Source organism: Carcharodon carcharias, chromosome 1, assembly GCF_017639515.1.
Source record: "Carcharodon carcharias isolate sCarCar2 chromosome 1, sCarCar2.pri, whole genome shotgun sequence".
Taxonomy (NCBI): domain Eukaryota; kingdom Metazoa; phylum Chordata; class Chondrichthyes; order Lamniformes; family Lamnidae; genus Carcharodon; species Carcharodon carcharias.
This window is the reverse complement of record NC_054467.1, coordinates 248,904,260-248,927,595: the sequence shown is the minus strand read 5'-3', so window position 1 is coordinate 248,927,595 and position 23,336 is coordinate 248,904,260. Positions and strand designations below refer to the sequence as shown.

General features: G+C 43.8%; 1 protein-coding gene across 1 annotated transcript in view; it reads right to left on the bottom strand.

The window, feature by feature from the left end:
* Positions 1-23,336, bottom strand: part of LOC121278030 (dedicator of cytokinesis protein 2-like) — a 1,199,266-nt gene that overhangs the window by 1,123,070 nt on the left and 52,860 nt on the right. The window contains exon 2 of the mRNA XM_041188048.1: positions 7,840-7,923. Coding sequence (XP_041043982.1) covers positions 7,840-7,923 — 84 coding nt within the window. The remainder of the gene's footprint in view (positions 1-7,839; positions 7,924-23,336) is intronic.

Genomic DNA, 23,336 nt, shown 5'->3' with positions numbered 1-23,336 from the left:
TCTGCAGAGGGATATAGACAGGTTAAGTGAGTGGGCAAAAACTTGGCAGATGGAATATAATGTGGGGAAATGTGAGGTTATGCACTTTGGCACAAAGAATAGAGGAGGTGAATATTATTTAAATGGAGAAAGACTGCAGAAAGCTGCAGCACAGAGGGATTTGGGAGTCCTTGTGCATGAATCCCAAAAAGCTAACATACAAGTTCAACAGGTAGTAGGGAAGGCAAATGGAATGTTGGCCTTTATTTCAAAGGGAATGGAGTATAAAAATAGGGAAGTCTTGCTAAAACTCTACAAGGCACTAGTTAGATCACACCAAGAATACTGTGAACAGTTTTGGCTCCCTTATCTAAGGAAAGATATACTGGCATTGGAGGCAGTCCAGAGAAGGTTCACAAAGTTGATTCAAGGTATGGAGGGATTTTCTTATGAGGAGAGGTTGAGTAGGTTGGGCCTGTACTCATTGGAGTTTAGAAAAATGAGGGCGAACTTATTGAAACATATAAGATTCTTAGGGATCTTGACAGGTTGGATGCTGAGAGGTTGTTTCCCCACATGGGAGAGTTTAGGACCAGAGGGCATAATCTCAGAGTAAGAGGGTGCACATCTAATACAGAGATGAGGAGGAATTTCTTCTCTCAGAGGGTAACCAATCTGTGGAATTCTTTACCGCAGTGGGCTGTAGAAGCTGGGTCGTTAAGTGTATTCAAGGCTGAGGCAGACAGATTTTTAATCCGTGAGGGAGTCAAGGGTTATGGGGAAGACGCAGGAAAGTGGAAATGAGCAATTTCAGGTCAGCCATGATCTCATTGAATGGCGGAGCAGACTCGATGGACCGAATGTCCTACTTCTGCTCCTACATCTTGTGGTCTTATGGTCTAAGACATTCTTGCTCCTGTACTCAAGTTCTCTTGCAATGAAGGTCAGCATACCATTTGCCTTCTTAACTGCTTGCTGCACCTACATACTTGCTTTCAGTGACTGGTGTACAAGGACACCCAGGTCCCTTTGTACATCAACATTTCCCAAACTATCACCATTTAAATAATACTCTGCCATTATGTTTTTCCTACCAAAGTGGATAAATTCACAGTTGTCCACGTTATACTGCATCTGCCATATATTTGACCTCTCACTCAACTTGTCCAAATCGCCTTGAAGCCTCTTAACATCCTTCTCACCACTCACATTCCCACTTAGCTTTGTGTCATCAGCAAACTTGGAAATATTACATTTGGTTCCCTCATCCAAATCATTGATATATGTTGGGAATAGCTGGGGCCCAAGCACTGATCCCTGCAGTACCCCACTAATTACTGCCTGCTGTTCTGAAAAAGATCTGTTTATTTCTACTCTCTGTTTCCTGTTTGCTAACCAATTCTCAATCCATTCCAATATATTATCCCCAATCCCATGTGCTCTACTTTTGCACACTAAGCTCTTATGTGGGACTTTATCAAAAGCTTTCTGAAAATCCAAATGCACCACATCCACTGGTTCTCCCTTATCTATTCTGCTAGTTACATCCTCAAAAAACTCCAGTAGGCTTGTCAAACATGATTTCCCTTTCATAAACCCATGTTGACTTTGTCTAATCCCGTTGATATTTTCCAAGTGTCCTGTTATCACATCCTTTATAATAGACTCTAGCATTTTCCCTACCACTGATGTCAGGTTAACTGGCCTGTAATTCCCTATTTTCTTCCCTCCCTTCTTTTTTAAACAGTGGGGCTACATTTGCCACCCTCCAATCTGCTGGGACTGTTCCTGAATCGACAGAATTTTGGAAGATGACAACTAATGCATCCACTATTTCCATGGCCACCTCCTTTAGTACACTCGGATGTAAGTTATCAGGCCCTGGGGATTTATTGGCTTTCGGTCCCATTAATTTCTCCAGCAATGGTTTTTTTGGAATACTAATTTCCTTCAATTCCTCCTTCTCATTAGACTTTTGGTTCCCTAGTGTTTCTGGAAAGTTATTTGTGTCGTCCTCCATGAAGACAGGACAAAAGTAGTTGTTTAATTGCTCTGCCATATCCTTGTTCTCTATAATAAATTCTCCTGTTTCAGACTGTAAGGGACCTATATTTGTCTTCACTAATCTTTTTCGTCTTACATATTCTCCTGCCAGTGGAACTAGTTTCTCCCCGTCCATTGTATCAAAATGTATCATTTTCAACCCCTCTCTTAAATCTCCCTTTAATCCTTTCCGTTCTAAGGGGAACAATCCCAGCCTCACTTTACATAACTGGCATCTCATCCCTGATATCAATCTGGTAAATCTCTATTGCACCCCAAGGCTTGCACCCTTTCCAAGTCCTTGGCACCTTTCTAAAGTGTGGGCAAAAGACTGGAACAGCTAGAGAGAGTTAAAAATAGTACAGATCTAGGTGAGATTATAGAAAATACAAAGAGGTATAAGTTAGGTTTAGAGTGCGTGTGTGTATATTTATGGTGAGGTTTATAAGGTTGGTGAGCAGTAGGCACTAATAGTCCCTGGGATATTAATGCAACTGAGACCTGGCTCAAAGAAGGGAGGATTGGATGCTTAATTTCCCTGGATACAAGGTATTCAGGAAAGATAGAAAAAGGCAAAAACAAGGATTAGCAGTTTTGACTAATAAAAATATTACAGTTGAAAAGGATGTCCTTGAAAGGTCAAAAACATAATCTATTTCATTGAGGTTAAGAAAGATTAATGTATTTTACATGCCACCAACTCCTGGGAAGGATGGAGAAACAAATTTCAGGAAATTACTGAGACATGCAAGAACTATAGAGTCATGATAATGGGACACTTTGACTACCCCAATACTGAATGGGCTAATGATTGCATTAAGGACAGAGAAGGGGAGGAATCTCTGACATATATTCAGGAGTACTTTCTTGATCAGTATATTTCTTTCCCAATGAGGACGGGGCATTACCTGATCTAGTCCCGGGGAATGAACTGGGTCAAGTGGAGAATGTCCTGTTGTGGAAACATCTCAGGAATAGAGATCATAACTTTGTAGGGTTTAGTTTATCTGTTTTAAAGACAAGGAACATACTTAACTGGGACGAGAGCTAATATCAGCAAACCGAGGTGGGATCTGGCCCGGCTAACTAGGAGTGAAAGACTGGCAAGCAGAAGGAAAATGGAGCATTGAGTGGGTTTTAAGGATGAGATGGCCAACCAAAGCCAGAGCTCCTTGGATGATGAAGGAGTGAGACGAAACAGGGAAAGAGGGCATATGACCGATGTCAGCTACAGGCAGAGAATTAGAATGAATGAAGGAAGTGCAGAGGAGAAGTGAGAAAGGAAATAAGACAGACAAAGAGACAAGACAAAAATAGATCGGCAGCTATCATAAAAAGGAATGCAATGGTCTTCTAACAGTGAAATGTTATCAGATGAAGTTAGTGGGAAGTTAGTGACCAAAATGGACACCTATCTGCAGAGGCAAAATTGGGATATGGCAGCCGAGTGGTTATGTTACTTGATGAACAAGTTTAAGTTCCCACCAAGGCAGCTAAAGAATTTAAATTCAATTAGCTAATCAAATGAGGAGATTCAGTGAATGAGGTGCATTTTCACAGCCATCCAATCATTTCATTTATTTGATCTGCTATTCCTCTGCTGCCATGGTGAGATGTGAACTGGCCAACCTCCACAACGCCACTTATGCCAAAATGCCCCGCGAAAGACGGGCTAAAGTCGGGGAGGTAGCCTGACTCCCCTGTCGTGTGTGTTATATTGATATGAAGGCACCAATCACTCATAAGGGATTGTGCAAACACATTGTGGGTTAATTTATTAATTTCTGAGCATGTGAACAGATGTACATAGACAGGAAGCTTGAGCACATCAGAGCTGTGTGTCTGGGTACTGCTCCAGGCTGAAGTGAAACTGAGGCTGTGTTACATGACACATTCCCCTTAAAGTGATGGCGTGCTGCTATCCCTTAAAGGCATATTACAACACCCCACTCCAGTACAGATTTAACAGCAAATTGTGTTTGATTAACTTGATTGGGGTTTCGGATGAGGTAACGGAGAGGATGAAGGAGGACAAAGCAGTCGATGTTGGATATATGAACTTTCAAAAGGGCATTTGGCAAAGTACCATGTAACAGGCTTGTTAGCATAGTTGAAGCACATGAGGCAAGAGGGAAGCAACAGCAAATAAATAGTCTAAGAAACAGGAAGCAGAGATTTGTGGTGAGCACCTCTTTTGCTACTGAAGAGAGGGATACAATGGAGTTGCTCAAGGTTCAGTATTTGGACCCCACTGCTTTTGAAATACATTAATGACTTGGATTTGGAGGTAGAGGACACAAAACATGGAAGCATAGCAAAGAGGGAGGAAGACACTGGGTCAAAATCCTGGAGCTCCCTACCTAACAGTACTGTGGGTGTATCAACACCAGGCAGCTCACTATCACCTTTTCAAGGGCAATTAGGGATGGGCAATAAATGCTGCCTAACCCACACCACACCCCACGAACGAACAACAAGAAAAAAGACAGTAATAGGCTTCATGAGGAAATAGTGATGTGATAAATCTTGGTAGGAAGAAGCAACAGTACAAGCTAAATGGTCTAATTTTAAAGAGGGTACAAGGACAGAGACCTCAGGGTGTTTGTATACAAATCTTTGAAGGCAACAGAAACAAAAATACCTGGAAAAACTCAGCAGGTCTGGCAGCATCTGTGGAAGGGAGCACAGTTAACGTTTCGAGTCCACATGACTCTTCAATAGAACTAGGTCCTGTTGAAGAGTCATGCGGACTTGAAACGTTAACTGTTTTCCTCTCCACAGATGCTGCCAGACCTGCTGAGTTTTTCCAGGTATTTTTGTTTTTGCTTTTGATTTCCAGCATCTTCAGTTTATTGCTTTTATCTTGAAGGCAACAGGACTGGTTAACAAAGTAAATAAAATAATATTAAAATAAATGGGATGCTGGGCTTTACGAATTGCAGGCATGATATTAGGCCCCATTTTAACGCATTCAAAATCCACTCACTTGCACAGAGTTGAAATTGAGTCCCACATAAGTTGGAAGAGTGAAGAAATCATGCCAAAATTACATTAAACATTAGTTTACTGTCAGCTGGAGTATAGTGCCCTAGACTAGGAATCACAGATCAGAAAGTATAAGAATGCTTTGGAGAGGTACAGAAGAGATTAACTAGAATCACAGAATCACAAAATTGTTATGGTGCAGAAGTAGGTCACTCAGCTCAACATTTCCGTACTGGCTCTTCAAATGAGTATTTCACCTAGTGCCATTCTCCTGCCTTCTACCCGTAACCCTGCTGATTGTTTCTTTTCAAATAATCATCTAATTCCCTCTTGAATGGCTGGACTGAAACTGCCTCCATCACACGCCCAGACAGTGAATTCCAGACCCTAGCAACTCACTGTGTGAGAAAGTTTTTTCCTCGTATCGCTTTTGCTTCTTTTGCCAATGACTCTCAATCTGTGCTCTCTCGTTCTCAATCCTTTCACGAGTGGGAATGGAATGGTTCCGGGAATGAGGGATTACAGTTTCATGGCTAAACTGGAGAAGTTGGAGTTGTTCTCCTTAGGGCATAGAAGGCTATGAGAAGGTGCATAAAATCAGGAATAGTTTAGATAGAGTAAAGAAACAAAAATAATTTCCAATCCTTGAAGGCTTGCCAACCAGAGAGCACAAATTTAAGGTGATTGGCAAAAAAACTAGAGACACGATGAGAATTCTTTTTCACGCAACAAGTGGTTAGGATTTGGGATGCAGTGCCAGATATTGTTTTTAGTTATTCTTTCATGGGATGTCTAGACCTTCCCTAATCGCCCTTGAGAAGGTGGTGTGAGTGACATTCTTGAATCCCTGCAGTCCATGTGGTGTAGGTACGTCCAGAGTGCAGTTAGTGAGAGTTCCAGGATTTTGATCCAGTGGCAGTGGAGGAACGGTGATATAGTTCCAGATCAGGATGCATTTGGCTTGGAGGGAAACTTGAAGGTTGTGATGTTCCCATGCATCTGCTGCCTTTGTCTTTAGAAGTGGCAGAGGTTACGGGTTTGGAAGGTGCTGCTGAAGTAGGCTTGAGAATTTGATGCAGTGCATCTTTCAGAAGGTACACTGCTGCTACAGTGCGTCGGTGGAGGAGAGAATGAATGTTTAAGCTGGTGAATAGGGTTTCAATCAAGTGAGCTGCTTTGTCCTGGATTGTTGTTTGAGCTGTACTCATCCAGGCAAGTGGACAGTATTTCAGATGGTGGACAGGCTTTGGGGAGTCAGGAGGTGAGTTACGGGTCACAGGATTTCTAGCCTCTGACCTGCTCTTGTTGCCACAGTATTTATATGGCTGGTCGAGCTTAGTTTCTGGTCAACGGTAACCCCCAGGATGTTGATAGTGGGGGATTCAGTGATGGCAACGCCATTGAATGTCAAAGGCAATGGTTAGCTTCTCCCTTCTTGGAGATGGTCATTGCCTGTCACTTGTGTGGCTGAATGTTACTTTCCGCTTATTAGCCCATAACTGAATATTGTTCAGGTCTTGCTGCATGTGGACACAGAATGCTTCAGTATCTGAGGCACCACGAATGGTACTGAACATTGTGCAATCATCAGCGAACTTCTGACATTATGATGGAAGGAAGGTCATTGATGAAGTAGCTGAAAATGGTTAGGTCTAGGACACTAGCTGAGGAACTCCTACACTGATATCCTAGGACTGGGATAATTGACCTCTAACAACAACAACAAGCTTCCTTTGTGTCAGTTTTGACTTCAACAAATGGGGAGTTTTCCCCTTGATTCCCAATGACTTCAGTTTTGCTAAGGCTCCTTGATGCCACACTCGGTCAAATGCCAAGTGGTGTTAAGGGCAGTCACTCTTATCTGACCTCTTGAATTCAGCTCTTTTGTCTATGTTTAAATCAAGGCTGTCATGCGGTCAGGAGCTGAGTGGCCCTGGTGGAACCCAAACTGGGTGTCAGTGAGCAGGTTATCGCTAAGCAAGTGTCACATGAAAGCACTTTGATGGCCCCTTCAATCACTTTACTGATGATCGCGAGTAGATTGATGGGGTGGTAATTAGTCGGGTTGGATTAGTCCTGCTTTTTGTGGACATGACATACCTGGGCAATTTTCCATATTGCCAGGTAAATACCAATGTTGTAGCTGTACTGGAACAGCTTGGCTAGGGGTGCGGCAAGTTCTGGAGCACAAGTCTTCAGTATTATTACCATAGCCTTTCTAGTATCCAGTGCCTTCAGTTGTTTCTTGATATCACATTGGGTGAATCAAATTGGCTGAAGATTGTCATCTGTGATGCTGGGGACCTCCGAAGGAGGCTGAGATGTGAGGCCTGATAGCATGGGGGAAACAGATTTAATAGTAGGCTTTCAAAGGGAATTGGATAAATACTTGAAGGCGAAAGAACTGCGAGGAGATAGATTGGGATAACTGTATTGTTCTTCGAAAAAGCCAACACAGGCTTGATGGGCCAAATGACCTCCTGTGCTGCAATATTCTATGATTCTATGGTTCAATTATTCATTTTATTTTTGTATTTTCTTATACATAAAAACCAACACCACCCCTGGGATATCATTTCTGTCCTTACACATCAACCTGAATCCTTTGAGATGTACCCCAACATTGACAAATGTCCTTTCCTGTATCGACATTAACCCTTTGTGCTAATCCTGGTGGATTGTTTAACACTATCTATGACACACGGAAACACTTTCAACCTGCTGGACATCCCCACTTGGCCTGCACATTTGCCACTGAAGAATTTACACAAGGAAACCCAGAAACAAAGGAGATGCAAGCCCGAGCCTGAACTTTAATGAGTGCACACTCACCTTCACATATTTCGAGGATGTTGACAGTGTCTCCGATCTGGAGAGGGATATGATGCTCTTTAGTGCCTTTGAAATTCCACACAGCTGAAAAGAAAATGGGAGAATAAAAAAAAAACGTTGGGGAAAAGATATAATTAGGTGAGAAACTGACACTTCAAACACAAGATGAGAGATTTGTGCTGCACATTGGCATTAATACAATAGAACGCAGAATCTTCTGCCGAATGGTGCTGAAATAAAATACACTATATTCTGGCACTTCAGTCATTAAAGTGATAGCATAGATTACTACTTAGAAGAAAATATTTAATCTCAAATGGCACAGTAGGAAATGAATGCCAAGCAAACAGAACTATGAGATAAATTAATAATACTTACATTTATAGATAGTACCTTATCTCATTGAATTGTCTTCACATGATGAATTACCATTGAGCTGCAGACAAGCTACTATTACACAACTGCACAATTTCATAAGCAGCAATGCAATGAAAGGCATTAACCTTGGCTCAATGGGTAGACTTTGAGTCATTAAGATTGGAAGTTTAGATCCCACTCCAGAGACTTACAAAATCTTACAGCACAGCAGGAGGCCATTTGGCTCATTGTGTCAATGTTGGCCAAAAAAGAGAGCTATCAATCCTAATCCCACCTTTAAACCCTTGGTGCGAAGCTTGTATGGTATGGCATTCCAGTGTATATTCAATAGCTTTTTAAATGTGATGAGGGCTTCTGCCTCTACCATCCTTTCAGGCAGTGAGAGTCCAGATCCCTACCACGCTCTGGGTGAAATACTTTCTCCTCGAATCCCTCTCATCCTTCTACCAATTACTTTAAAATCTATACCACCCTGGTTGTTGAAAAGAGCTTCTTCCTATTCACTCCATTGAGGCCCTTTATAATTTTATACATCTTAGTTAAATCTCCCATCAACCTCCTCTCTTCCCAAGAAAAGCAACCCCAACATGTCCAATCATTCCTGATGGGTAACATCTCCTGATCTTCTTCGAAACAGTGCCAAGGAATCTCCCACGTCCACCTAAGCGGGCAGATGGGAAAATGCTTGATCATCATACTCAAAAGGCAGCAGCTCCAACGGTACAGCACTCCCTCAGCACTGCACTGGATTGCAAAAGGTATGCATTCAAGTCGCTATGCGGAGCTGAAATCTAATAATCTCTGAGCTCAAGAGAATGAGAGTGCTGACAACTGAGCTGAGCTAACACAAACAAGATATACATATACAGATTGGGTATTTGAAAAAAATGAATTTCAAAATGAATAGCCGTGGTAAAGCAATAAAACAGAAGAGTCAAAATAATGGCACAAAGATTGGAAGCCAGAGTTTCAACAATCGGAGAAATTTATTGGGCTGAATAAAACAGGGGAGCGGTGGGCAGCCGACACCTCCAGAGGTAAAGTTAGCATGGAGCCGAGCCACTCCACACCAGCCCAATCCGCAGCCATAATGTGCTGAGGGCATGTTTAATAAGGGCCCAGTGGGACTTCAGACTCTGACTGGAGAGGGGGTCCCGCCCTCTGGAGCTGCCGACCAATCGGATTGGCTGGCAGCTCCATCAGTCCCAGCAGTGCCAAGGGAGCGTTAGTGGCCACTGCCGGGACTGCAGGAAGATGATGGTGAAGGCCCAGGCCTTCCCAAAGCTGGTTAAGTCCAGGGTCTTGGCCAGGCAGGGTTTTAGCTGGTCGGGGGAGGGGTGGGGGGCAGGCTTGCTGGGTTGTTTTTAAGGTTGGGGTGATTAGGAAGAAGGAGGGTTCAATTTTAGGAGGAACCATTCCCCCCCGATCGGCAAAGGACAGCCCCCGATAAATGAAACCCCTCTTCCTTCCCCCTCTTTGAAGGTTCCTTTTAAAAAGATCGGGTTGCCCACTCTTGCCTGGCTACCCATGCCAAACGTTTTATGGCATGGGCAATTGGCTTGGAAACAAGCCTAATTCACCCTTGACTACCTATTTAAATACAGCGGGCGAGCTGCCGATTTTTACCCGCCTGCTGTATTATGGTGGTGAGCTCCAGGGTAGGTAGGAAGGTGGTGAGGTTGGCGCTCACCCTATTTTATGTTCCATGTGCCCCCCACCACCCCCCCCCCAACCCCCAGAAACACACCCGGAGGCGGCACACAAAATGCAGCCAAGTTCATGCTTAAAGTACGCACCCATAGGACAGTAGATCTCCCCTCATTAAATTGGTGGTGATAATGGAATTTAGATATAAATATTTCAACACTCAGCTGCTGCAAAAGAAGATGAGAATCCAATTTCAAGTTCAAAATCATTTCTAAACACATTGGGAATTATTGAAGACCAGAACTAGTTGCACATGTGTTTTCAGCCTCATGACCAGTCACAGTATAGCCTGTTCTAGAGCAAAGTGGCCTCTTGAACCCAATTCTTTATCCTTTATTTCAGAATGGCAATCAATGACTTGTGAAGCTAGCTGAATGGTATCATGGATCTGTAGTATCTCTGCAGCAATGTTATTGGTACTGCAAAAAAATTACAGTTCTTTCAACAACATGTTAAGGACAATACATACAGTGCTCGGTGTACAGAATATAGTACATGAACATAGCACACACGAGGGGCACATATAAACGCACACACATAAATAATTCTTGTACCTAATGTTGGTAATAAGCATCCCCTACCACTCACCTAACTCATATTTAGTATGAAAATGATATAAATTGAAGCTTCCTTTGATCGAGTCCCATAGAATCTTACAGCACAGAAAGAAGCCATTGTGCCTGTTACTACTTGGAAAAAGCTGTGCAATATCCAGCTCCACGTAATCCTGTACACACCTTATCCCCCAATCCTAGGAGACCACTCACCGCTGCAAAAGCCTGATGTTACTTTCCACACCAACCACCTTGTAGGGCTTTTTAAATGAGACGATCAATAAGTGACACACCATGGAATTGATTAGGTGCTTTTGAGTCTCATCCATTCATTTGCAATTTCTGGCTGCCCATCAGTCCCATACCCTGGAGCAGTGGTCGCCCAGTGTGGAGGCAAGTGGACAGATAGGAGTATCTCCACGCGGGGACTGCTCTAGGGCCTGGCCAAAGTGGTCAATCCCAGGCCTAGGCAGCATGTGCTCAATGAGGGTGTGGGGCTGATTGTTCCAGCTGGTTGCCTCTCTTCTGTGGCTATACCTACGCCTTGGTATACCTGGAGAGGGAACGCAGAATCTGCTGGTATGCTTATGCCATCAGAAGGACTGGAGTGCATGGTGGATGCAAGAAGTAATATTGATGTTAACTTTATTTTAAGTTGGAACTTACTCGTTGTCCATCTTTAAGAAGAAGGCAATTATGGTTTAAGTGAGTCCAATTAATAATTTAATTATCCTATTTGGTAACCAAGACATAATCAGTTCACATCCACCTAACATTAGACTGTGCTCCAGTGGTGCAATCAGTTATTATGTGCTGCTCATATGGCAGTGTAGAATATGTGAGCTGCTGAGATTGTGAGTTTAAGCTTCACCAAGAGCACTTTTCCCCCAGAAATGATATTTTGATTTGATTTTGTAAGTTTCTTTTGATGCTTTGCTTTAGTTACAGTGCCCCACCAGGTCTGTCATCCCTGCTGATTTATAGATGTTTTTGTTTAATTTAATGACTTTTGCTTCATCAAAAGAGTCCACCTAACTCCAAATTGAGCCTGCACCTCACTCATATAAGATACCACTTAGGATGACACAGGAGTCATTAGTCAAAATCGAATGAACAAAGTTGCCCTCTCTATAAAGGGGCAGAAGCAATAAATTCCAAAACCAAAAGGAAACTTAACAGGGTAGATGTTGAGAGGTTGTTCCCCCTTGTGGGAGAGTCTAAGACCAGAGGGCATAACCTCAGAGAAAGGGGTCGCCCATTTAAGACAGAAGTGAGGAGGAATTTCTTCTCTCAGAGGATAGTGAATCTGTGGATTTCTTTACCACAGAGGGCTGTAGAGACGGGGTCATTAAGTATATTCAAGGCAAGATAGACAGATTTTTAATCAGTAAGGGAATCAAGGGTTATGGGGAAAAGGCAGGTAAGTAGAGTTGAGGATTATCAGATCAGCCATGATAGCATTGAATGGCGGAGTAAATTTGATGGGCCAACTGGCGTACTCCTGCTCCTATGTCTTATGGTCTTAAAATTAACCTTGTCCCTGGTGTCGACTACACATCCTACTTTCTCTGGTGCCTTGAACAGCCACTCCCAGTCTAGTGACACCCAGGCACGGTTATCACCCCAGAATGTAGTTGGGCTGTCTGGCCCAATAACCCACTTAGCCATGTTCTGCCTGCATCCGTGGATGACCAGCTTGGCCAGGCCCAGAAGAGGTCTTCCAAGCTGCCTGCTCCCTTCTTCAAAAGGGTAGCTGAAGGGGACGTGGGCCTGAAACAGGCCCTTTTACATAACGGAGAGGAGCTGCAAGCTCACAATGGCCTCACCATGGCCATAAAAACATTGCAGGCAGCCCAAGGGGAGGAACCATGGATCTTTCTAAAAAACGTACTTGACAGGTGTGCTTTGTGCAACACTCCCCATGCTAAATCTCCAACCGAAATGTGGAGGATTCCTGCACAGAGACCCCTCTAATGGGGAGTGCCAACTCTGAAAGAGGCTACTCTTAGATAAAAACAAAAAAACTGCGGATGCTGGAAATCCAAAACAAAAACAGAATTACCTAGAAAAACTCAGCAGGTCTGGCAACATCGGCGTGACTCGAAACATCAACTCTTTTCTTCTCCGCCGATGCTGCCAGACCTGCTGAGTTTTTCCAGGTAATTCGGCTACTCTTTGGTTCCTTTCATTACAGCCATGTGAACTGAAATTCATTCTATGTCACCAATAGTGAAGGGATGGTGTAAACATTTAGTACAATTATTCACAAGCTCGCAAATGTCCATCCCTCATGCAATTAATTGAATCCCATTCAGTAGTCTCCATTTATCTTGTCACAATTACATTAGCAGAAAAGTAGTCTGTCTCTTCCTGCAGGAGTTGATATGTTCTTTGGTTTGTTTCCAGTAAATAACCTCTGTGCAATTTAAGACAGTATAGTTTAATGGGGACAGATGTTCAGTTGGGACCCCAAGTATATTGGAACCAACAGAATATGATTACCACAAGTGTGTGGTGTTTGATGAGGAGAGCTGAGTGAGAGTTTAAAGATGCATTCTTCCACAGTCTTCAAAAAGAATTCTCAGCAGAAGCTAGCGTGACACTGCTGTCTCATAATTGCAACCTCAGACGAGAAGCATTTGGCGATTGAGTTTAGATAGTTATGTGGCTATGTAATGATTAAAGTTTGGAGGCTTACGTCAGGCAGGCAGATTGTGGGCCTCATTTTACTGTACTCCCCGTTCACCCGGTGAGGGGTAGGTGAAATAAAACTGTGGTTGGAAGCGCGGAATCATCACTGAGATGAGCTGCCAATAAATTGGAATCAGCTCACCAGCCTGTGGATCTTATCTGGTTAAGTTAAAGGGAAAGGCAAAACATTGCAAGGGGTAAACACCAATGTAATAATGAGCATATAATTTTTTTTTTTGCTAATGTTGGTTGAGGAGTAGTCTTTGGCCAAGATATCATAAGAAGCTTTTCTTTGAATAGTGCTTTGTGGGATCTTTTACATATATCTTAGACAGCAGACAGGGCTTAAGTTTAATGTCTCATCCAAAAGATGGTACTTATGACAATTCAATGATTCTTCAGTACTGCACTGGAAGGGTCAGCTTCAATGATGCATGCAAGTCTCTGGAGTGGGGTTTGAACCTGAAACTTTCTTGATTCAAAATCAAGAGTGCGCACTGAGCCATGGTTAAATCTCTTGTCTACACCACTCTTTGTAGTTCATGCCACAATCTGTACAAAGAAATTTCACATAAACTATGTCCTCTCTATTTTAATGACACTGGTAAATTAATAATTGCCCATGTTAGCTGTGGCACAGTTGGTAAAACTCTCACCTGCAAAATGTGGTTTCAATCCTGCAACAGGACTTCAACTCAAAAATTAAGGTTGACACACCAGCGCAGCACTGAGCAGATTTGATCGAAGTGTACAAGATTGTCACAGGTAAAGGAAATTAGACAAAGCAAAGCTATTCCCATTAAGTCATTGTACAAGGAGTAGCGGCACAGGCATAAGGTTTTGGGCAAGAGATACAGAGGGGATGTGAGGAAGAACTCTTTAATTCAGTGAGTGGTAATGATATGGAACTTGCTGACTTCAAATATAAGCAGCGATGATGAATGATTTGAACAGTAAATTGGATAGACACTTGAGGCAAATAAACTTCCAGAGTTATGGGGATAGAGCAGGGAAAAGGGACTAACTGAATTGCTCAACAGACAGCTAACATCAACTTGATGGGCCAAATGGCCTCCTACTCTTCTGCAATGAATTTATGACACCATTACAACAGTGACTACACTTTAAAAGAACTTCATTGGCTGTAAAGGGGAGGCAATGGTACAGTGGTATTGTCACTGGACCAGTAACCCAGAGAGCCAGAGTAATGCTCTAGAGACCTGGGTTGGTATCCCATCATGGCAGATGGTGGAATTTGAATTCAATAAACATCTGGAATTAAAAGTCTAATAATGACCATGAAACCATTGTTGATTGTTGTAAAAACCCTAATGCCCTTTAGGAAAGGAAATCTGATGTCCTTACCTGGTCTGGCCTACATGTGATTCCAGGCCCACAGCAATGTAGTTGGCATTTAACTCCCTGACATGGCCTAACAAGACACTCAGTTATATCAAACCACTACAAAGCCAATAAAAAGGAATAAAACTGGACGGACCACCCAACATTGACCTAGGCATTGGAATCGACGATGGCAAACTCTGCAAAGTCCTCCTGACTAACATCAGTGGGCTTGTGCCAAAATTGGGACAGCTATCTTATAGACTGTCAAGCAGCAGCCTGACATAGTCATCCTCACAGAATCATACATTACAGATAATGTCCCAGGCTCCACCATCACCATACCTGGGTATGTTCTTGCAATGGAAGAGATGAGATGGCACAGTGGTATACAGTCAGAAGGGAGTTGTCCTGAGAATCCTCAACATTGACTGTGGACCCGATGAAATCTCATGGCATCAGGACAAACACAGACAAGGAAACCTCCTGCTGATTACCATGTACCGCACCCCTCCCTGCCTGCCTTCAGCTGATGAATAAGTACTTCTGCATGTTGAACACCTCATGGAGGAAGCACTGAGGGTAGCAAGGGTGCAGAATGTACTATGAATGAGGGACTTTAAGGTCCATTGCCAAAATTAATTCAGGAGCACTAGTACATAGACTGCAGTGATTCAAGATGGCAGCTTCTCAAGGGCATTTAGGGATGGGCAATAAATGCTGGCCTAAACAGCGACGTCCACATCCCATGAATGAATGAAAGAAAACAAACCAAGCTGGCAGAGTCCTAAAGGACATAGCTGCTAGATAAGTCTGTGGCAGGTGGTGAGGGATGAAGTCCCGCTTTCACACTGACAATACCCTCCATTGTGTTGTGTGGCACTATCACTGTGCTAAATGCGATAGATTTCGAACAGATCTAGCAACTCAAGACTGGGCATCCATGAGGTGCTGTGGGCCATCAGCAACAGCAGAATTGTACTCGAACACAATCTGTAATCTCATGGCCCGAGATATCCCCCCTCTAACATTACCATCAAGATAGGGGATCATCCCAAGTTCAATGAGGAGTGCAGGAGGGCATGTCAGGAGCAGCACCAGGGGTACCTAAAAATAAGGCATCAACCTGATGAAGCTATAACACAGGATTACTTGTGTACCAAAGTGCATAAGCAGCAAGTGATAGATAGAACTAAGCAAATCCATAACCAACAGATTAGATCTAAGCTTTGCAGTCTTGCCACATCTAGTCGTGAATGGTGGTGGAAAATGAAGCAACTAACAGGAAGAGGAGGCTCCACAAACATTCCCATTCTCAATGATGGGGAAGCCCAGCCCAGCACAGCAGTGCAAAAGATAAGGCTGAAGCATTCACAACAATCTTCAGAAGTGCCGAGTGGATGATCCATCTCAGCCTCCTCGGGAGGTCCCTCAGATAGCATTACAGATGTCAGTCTTCAGCCACTTCAATTCATTCCACATGATATCAAGAAATGCCTGAAGGCACCAGATACTTTCTTGAGAATGAAAAGATCTATTCAGACAAAGGCTGCAAAACAGTGGCCACCAAGTTGGACTTTTACTTGTAATGTGCGTGTGTGTTTTTTAAATTGGAAAATACTTTGCCTTTCTACACTGGACATTTTTTTATATATAAAAATAATTAAGGCTATGGACCCTGACAATATTCCAGCAATAATACTGAAGATTTGTGCTCCAGAACAAGCGACACTTGCTTAGCAAAAACCTGCTCACTAATGCTCAGCTTGGGTTCCGCCAGGGCCACTCAGCTCCTGACCTCATTACAGCTTTGGTGCAAACATGGACAAAAGAGCTGAACTCCTGAGGTGAGGTGACAGTGACTGCACTTGATATCAAGGCTGCACTTGACCAAGTGTGGGATCAGGGACCCCTAGCAAAATGGGAGTCATTGGGAACAAGGTGGAAAAATTTCCATTGGTTGGAGTCGCACCTAGCATAAAGGAAGATGGCTGTGGTTGTTGGAGGTCAGTCATCTCAGCTCCAGAACATCACTGCAGGAGTTCCTCAGGGTTGTGTCCTCAACCCAACCACCTTCAGCTGCTTCATCAATGACCTCCCTTCCATCAATAGAAATGGGGATGTTCCGCTGATGTTTGTACAATGTTCAGCATCATTCACAACTCCTCCATTACTGAAGCAGTTCATGTCCAAATGCAGCAAAACCTGGACAATATCCAGGCTTAGGCTGACAAGTAGCAAGTAACATTCACACAACACAAGTGCCAGGCAATGACCATCTCCAGTGAGAGAGAATTTAACCATTGCCCCTTAACATTCAATGGCATTACTATCACTGATTCCTCCACTATCAACATCCTGGGGATTATCATTGACCAGAAACTGAACTGGACTAGCCATATCAGAGGCTAGGAATTGTGCAATGAACAACTCGCTTCCTGACTCTCCAAAGATTGTCCACCATCCACAAAGCACAACTCAGGAGCGTGATGGAATACTCTCCACTTGCCTCCCACAGCACTCAAGAAGCTGGACACCTTCCAGGACAAAGCAGCCTGCTTGGTTGACACCCCATCAACATACATTCACTTCCTCCACCACCAACACACTGTAGCAGCAGTGTCTACCATTACAAGATGCACTGCAGGAACTCACCAAGGCTGCTGAGGCAGCACTTTCCAAATCTATGCCCACTACATCTAGAAGGACAAGGGCAGCAGACACATGGGAACACCACCACCTGCAAGTTCCCCTCCAAGTCACACATCATGCTGACTTGGAAATATATCGACAGTCCTTCATTCTCGCCGGGTCAAAATCCTAGAACGCCCTTCTCAACAGCACTGTGGGTGTACCTATAACACATGGACTGCAGCAGTTCAAGAAGGCAGCTCACACCTTCTCAAGGGAAATTAGGGGTGGGCAATAAGCCAGAGATGCTCACATGTCATGAATGAATGAAAAACAAGCACTTGGACATCCTGAGGTCATCAGGTAGAGAATATACATTTTTCATCATTGACTCCCGATTCACTTTACCTAACCGCTTCACACAGTTTGAAAGGATATTAAATCTGTTCTGTTTTTGGGCTTCAGAGATCAGCCCGGAAGCATTTGGGAAGTAAGTTGTTGTGAAAGGTAAAGCAGAAGTTCAACTGACCAATCTCTGTCTGTGAGCTACAACCGTTGTGGGTAAAATCTCTACAGGAGGAAGTGTGACTTTCTAAAAGGGGACAATGGTGAAAGCAGGGAAAGGAAACTTTGTCAGAGGAAGATAATACGGAGGCTGAGGGTTCATCCTTTCCTCTCCCCAATTTTCTTCAGCACCCACTGGTAAAGAGAAATCAGTGGAGGCTGTGTTATTGAATTTATTCAAGGCAGAGTTAGGCCAATTTTTGCTGGGCAAGCGAGTCAAGGGTTATGGGGGCCAGATAGGAAAGTGGAGCTGAGACCATAACCAGATCAGCCATGGTCTTACTGAATGGCGGAGCAGGCTCGAAGGGCTGAATGGCCTACTCCTGCTCCTAAATCCTATGTTCCTATGTTCCTAAGGCATTAAGTGTTACAGTGATAGAGCACCAGAGACATCTGCAATCATTTAGCACCTTGTTCAAGTAGCCAGCTTTATATTTAAGCCACACTTTATAAGCCAAGTTTTTCTATTTGGTGTCATTTTAACATTTGGATTTCAGTACAAGGCCTGTGCATGCTAGTTTAATGTCTACTGGCAAGTTGATAATCTACCCTGTGTCACAGAATCACAGTATCACAGAGTGCAGAAGAGGCCCTTCGGCCCATTTGTGTCATTTAGTGTGGACTGTACATGCAAACATATGAAATAGGAGCAGGAGTAGGCCACATTGCTCCTCAAGCCTACTCCATGGTGGTATAGTGGTATTGTCACTGGACTAGTATTCTAGAAACTCATGGTAATGCCCTGGGGATGTGGGTTTGAAACCCACCACAGCAGATGGTGGAATTTGAATTCATAAAAATCTGCAATTAAAAACCTGATGATGACCAAGAAATAATTGCCGATTGTCATAAAGACCCATCTGGTTCACTAATGCCCATTAGGGAAGGAAATCTGCTGTCCTTGCCTGGTCTGGCCTACATGTGACTCCAGACCCACAGCAGTGTGGTGACTTTTAAATGCCCTCTGAACAAGGGCAATTAGGGATGGGCAATAAATGCTGGCCTAGCTAGCGATGCCCACATCCCATGAACAAATTAAAATAAGATCATGGCTAATCTGATTGTGGCCTCAACTCCACATTCTGCCTACCCCTGATAACCTTTGACTCCCTCATTAGTCAAGAATCTATCTGTCTCGGCCTTCAAAATATTCAATGACCTCGCCCCCAATTCCAATGCTGGTTAAAAAAAATTCTTCTCATCTCCATCTTAAATGGGAGACCCCTTATTTTTAAACTGTGTCCCCTAGTTCGTGTCTCTCCCAAAGGGTAAACAAATTTTCTGCAGCCACCCTGTCAAGTCCCCTCAGGATCTTATATGTTTCAATAAGATCACCTCTCATTCTTCTAAACTCCAATGAATACAGGCCCAACCTTTTCAACCTTTCCTCGTGAGATAACCCCAACATCCGTCCCCCCTTCCCAGGTATCAGTCGAGTGAACCTGCTCTGAATTGCTTCTAATTTATTCAGAATATGTACTCAGAAACTGTTCAGACCTGAAAACAGATATATTTCCATCTACCCCATGCCTTTCAATCTGGGTGGTACGTATTCAGCAGTTATCCAGACCTGAAACTAGAAACTCAAAATCATGAAAGGTCTGGACCGAGTAGATAGCAAGAAACAGTTCCCATTGGTGGAACCAAAGGGCACTGAGTTAAGGTGATTTGCAAACGAACATGTGGAAAAACCTTTGTCGCACAGTGAGTGTTTAGGACCTGAAATGTACTGCCTGAGAGTGTGGCTGTGACAGATACCGTCATAGCTCTCAAAAGGGAATTGGACAATTATCTGAAGAGAAAATAATGTCGGGGCTACGGGGAAAAGGCAGGGAGCGGAACTAGCTGAGTCGCTTTTACAGAGAGACGGCGCAGATTCAATGGGCTGAATGGCCTCCTTCTGTGCTGCAACGGTCTGACCAACCCAGTCAGAATGGAATGCAGCTAAAACTTGCTTCGACCTGATTTGACCATCCTCCCCTCCCCCTACAACCTGCCATCTGGAGATATGGGGAAGTACTAAATCTCCTCACCAGAATATGCGATGCTATCTAGTTTTGTCACCTTAAATATATCAGGCTTGTGGACTTTGGTTATATTAATAGCTTGATATATGTTGTCATAGAGAGCGATGTGGAACAACTGCAATCACTAATTTCTGGAATTTTAGCCAGAGCACAAGGTGCCATCACCGGGATAACACCAGAGGTTGTCATTAGGGACTACACTGGGGTGAATATTTTGTAAAACAAAAACAGAATTACCTGGAAAAACTCAGCAGGTCTGGCAGCATCGGCGGAGAAGAAAAGAGTTGACGTTTCGAGTCCTCATGACCCTTCAACAGAACTTGAGTTCGAGTCCAAGAAATATAAGCTGGTTTAAGGTGTGTGGGTGGGGGGTGGGGGGGGGAGAGAGAGAGAGAGAGAGAGAAGTGGAGGGGGTGGTGTGGTTATAGGGACAAATAAGCAGTGATAGAAGCAGATCATCAAAAGATGTCACAAACAACAAATCTTTTGATGATCTGCTTCTATCACTGCTTGTTTGTCCCTACAACCACACCAACCCCCTCCACTTCTCTCTCTCTCTCTCTCTCTTCCCCACCCGCCCCCCCCACACACCTTAATGCAGCTTATATTTCAACTCTTTCTTGGACTCGAACTCAAGTTCTGTTGAAGGGTCATGAGGACTCAAAACGTTAACTCTTTTCTTCTCCGCCGATGCTGCCAGACCTGCTGAGTTTTTCCAGGTAATTCTGTTTTTGTTTTGGATTTCCAGCATCCGCAGTTTTTTTGTTTTTATCTCTGTGAATATTTTGTAAGTTGATGAGGTGTCAGTAAAGTTCTCTTGCATTTGAAAGGATTGCAATGTGCATGTTTGTTCCAACTGCGTAGCTATAAAAGATAAAGAAAGAAGCCAAGTGGGGCTACTTCCGAATAATAACACAGCCTTAACTTTGCAGGTAACCTGTCAGATCTATTGATGGAAAAAAGAAAGGCCTTGCATTTCTATAGTGGCTTTCATGGCCTGAGGACATCCCAAATGGCCTTACAGGCAATAAAGAAGACATTAGGTCAGGTGAGCAAATGTTTTGCCAAATAAGCAGTTTCTCAGCAGTATTTTATAGAAGACAGGAATGGTAGGGATGCAAAAGAGGATTTGGAGAGGGATTCCCAACAGAGCTGATGACACAGCAGTTGCAGTCTGTCCAAACTTGCACTCGGTACCAAGAGATTACTTTCAAATCAGATATCACACAGGGGCTATCAGTGAAAAATATTTCTAACACCAGAATAGTGCAACGTGGTGCAACAATACAATTTTCCATATTCTAACTCGTCTATGAAAAGATGCTGAATTTGGAATTATGTGGAACTGCATAACATACACAGCACAGATACAGGCCATTCAGCCCATCACCTGTGCCAGTGTTACACCCCCCGTTCTATCTGCCTCACCTTCTCCTTTCAGCAGGTCTTTTTATTCCCTTTTCTCTCACGTGCTCATCCAGTTTGCTTTTGAAACCACCAGAGTTATTTACTTCAACCATTTCCTGTGACAGCAGAAAGTTAACAAATCTGAGCAAAGACATTTCTCCTTATTTCCCAATTGGATTTATTTGTCTTTGCAGAGCAGCATTGAGGGATGAGTAGCCTACTCCTGCTCCTATTTTATGGCCTTTAGTTTTGGATTTTCTCCCAATGTCTCCTGGCCCCGGGCAGACAGGCTTGGAGGTGTTTGGGGGCCAGGAAGGTGGAGAGAAACATGGCTCCCTGATGCTGTCCCACCTGTGGGCAACTTTTCCAGAGGCGGACTGTTACAGGAATCAGCAAGACTCTCCGCTGAGGCAGAAAGGAAATGAAGTCAAATATGGCCCCAATCAAAAACCATTGTCCCCCTATGCTGCAAAGTACCTGGTGCCACACGACAACACCACCACACCCCCCAACACCCCCCCCCCCCCCACCCCCCGGTGTGTTGGGAATCCAGCAGTAGTGCAGACGCAGCCTCTCGCCAGGAGGCCAGCAGCTCATTGGTGGCTGAGTTAATTGGCAGCAGCGGGGGTGGCAATGCTTACAGGAGGTGGACGGAGCAGGTGGGGGGGGTGGTGTGCTCAACCCTCTGCCCTCAGGCCCCTTACGGCCTGATGGTATTCTGCCATCTTTCTCGCCAGTGAAGACGGAGACCTTCGCGGGCACCTGTCTTTGAGACACCACCTAAGCCTCCTTCTTCTCGAGCCTGACTTGCCTCTCTCAGTAGGGCGGCCATCGGGACATTACCACGGGCCTTCTGCTTTCCCTGGTCTGCCACTGCCATTGAATGACGCATGTGGAGGTGGCCAATTAGGAGGCTGCCTGATGTAAAGTTGCCCTGGAAGGTGTGCTGAGGCCATACACGGGCTTAGTCCTGGATATGGCCCCAACACCTCACTGGAAAATTCAGCCTAATCTCTCCATATCTACGCTGTCCAACCCATTTATAATTTCAAAGACATCTATCAGATCTACTCTAAGTTTTGTCCTATCTAAATAAAAAATGCTCCAGTCTGTTCAATCTTTCCCAGGTATAATCTCAGTTCTGGAGCCACCCTTGTAAATCATTTTTCACTTTCTCCTGTACTTCTACTCAGGGCAATGCTCTGGGGACCTGGGTTCGAATCCTACCACGGCAGATGGTGGAATATGAATTCAATAAATACCTGGAATTAAAAAAGTCAAGTGATGACCATGAAACCATTGTCAATTGTTGTAAAAACCCATCTGGTTCACTCATGTCCTTCAGGGAAGGAAATCTGCTATCCTTACCCGGTCTGGCCTACATGTGACTCCAGACCCACAGCAATGTGGTTGACTCTTAAATGCCCTATGAACGAGGACAATTAGGGATGGGCAATAAATGCTGGCCTAGCCAGTGAGACCTACATCCCACGAATTAATTTTTTAAAAGTGGAACGTGGTTTCAGTTTCATTTCGTTTTTTTTGTTTGTGAGCTTGGTGCCATGAATTCTGGAGGGTCTCCTCGCAAAAAAAGTCAGGTTTTCCAGATTTGTTTGTATACTTGCATTTTTAATGAGTTTTTATAACGCCTGTAACTGGACAAGTATTCCAGGGTAATGCTCTTGGGACGCAGATTCGAATCCCACCACAGCAGCAGATGGTGAAATTTGAATTCAATAAAAATCTGGAATTAAAAGTCTAATGATGATCATGAAACCATTGCCGATTGTCGCAAAAAAAAAACTGATTCACTAATGTCCTTTAGGGAGGGAAATCTGCTGTCTTTACCTGTTCTAGCCTACATGTGACACCAGACCCACAGCAATATGGTTGACTCTTCAATACTCTCTGAACAAGGGCAATTTGTGATGGGCAATAAATGCTGACCTAGCCCACACCCCCTGAACGAATGAGAAAAGTAAAGAGATGGGTTACAAAGGGATTAATAGTTTGATGATTTTGGGGGAAAGAAACTCAAGGTAGAAAAAACTGTGTTGTTACCTAGTGACAGCTGACCAGTGACACAAAGAGACACAGACAAAGACAGAAAAGAAGTTCAGAGTATGTATATCGGAGAGTGAAGACAGAAGTTTTAACTTCTCTGGTAAGAAATTCCTTCAAGGCTGCAGGGGAACTG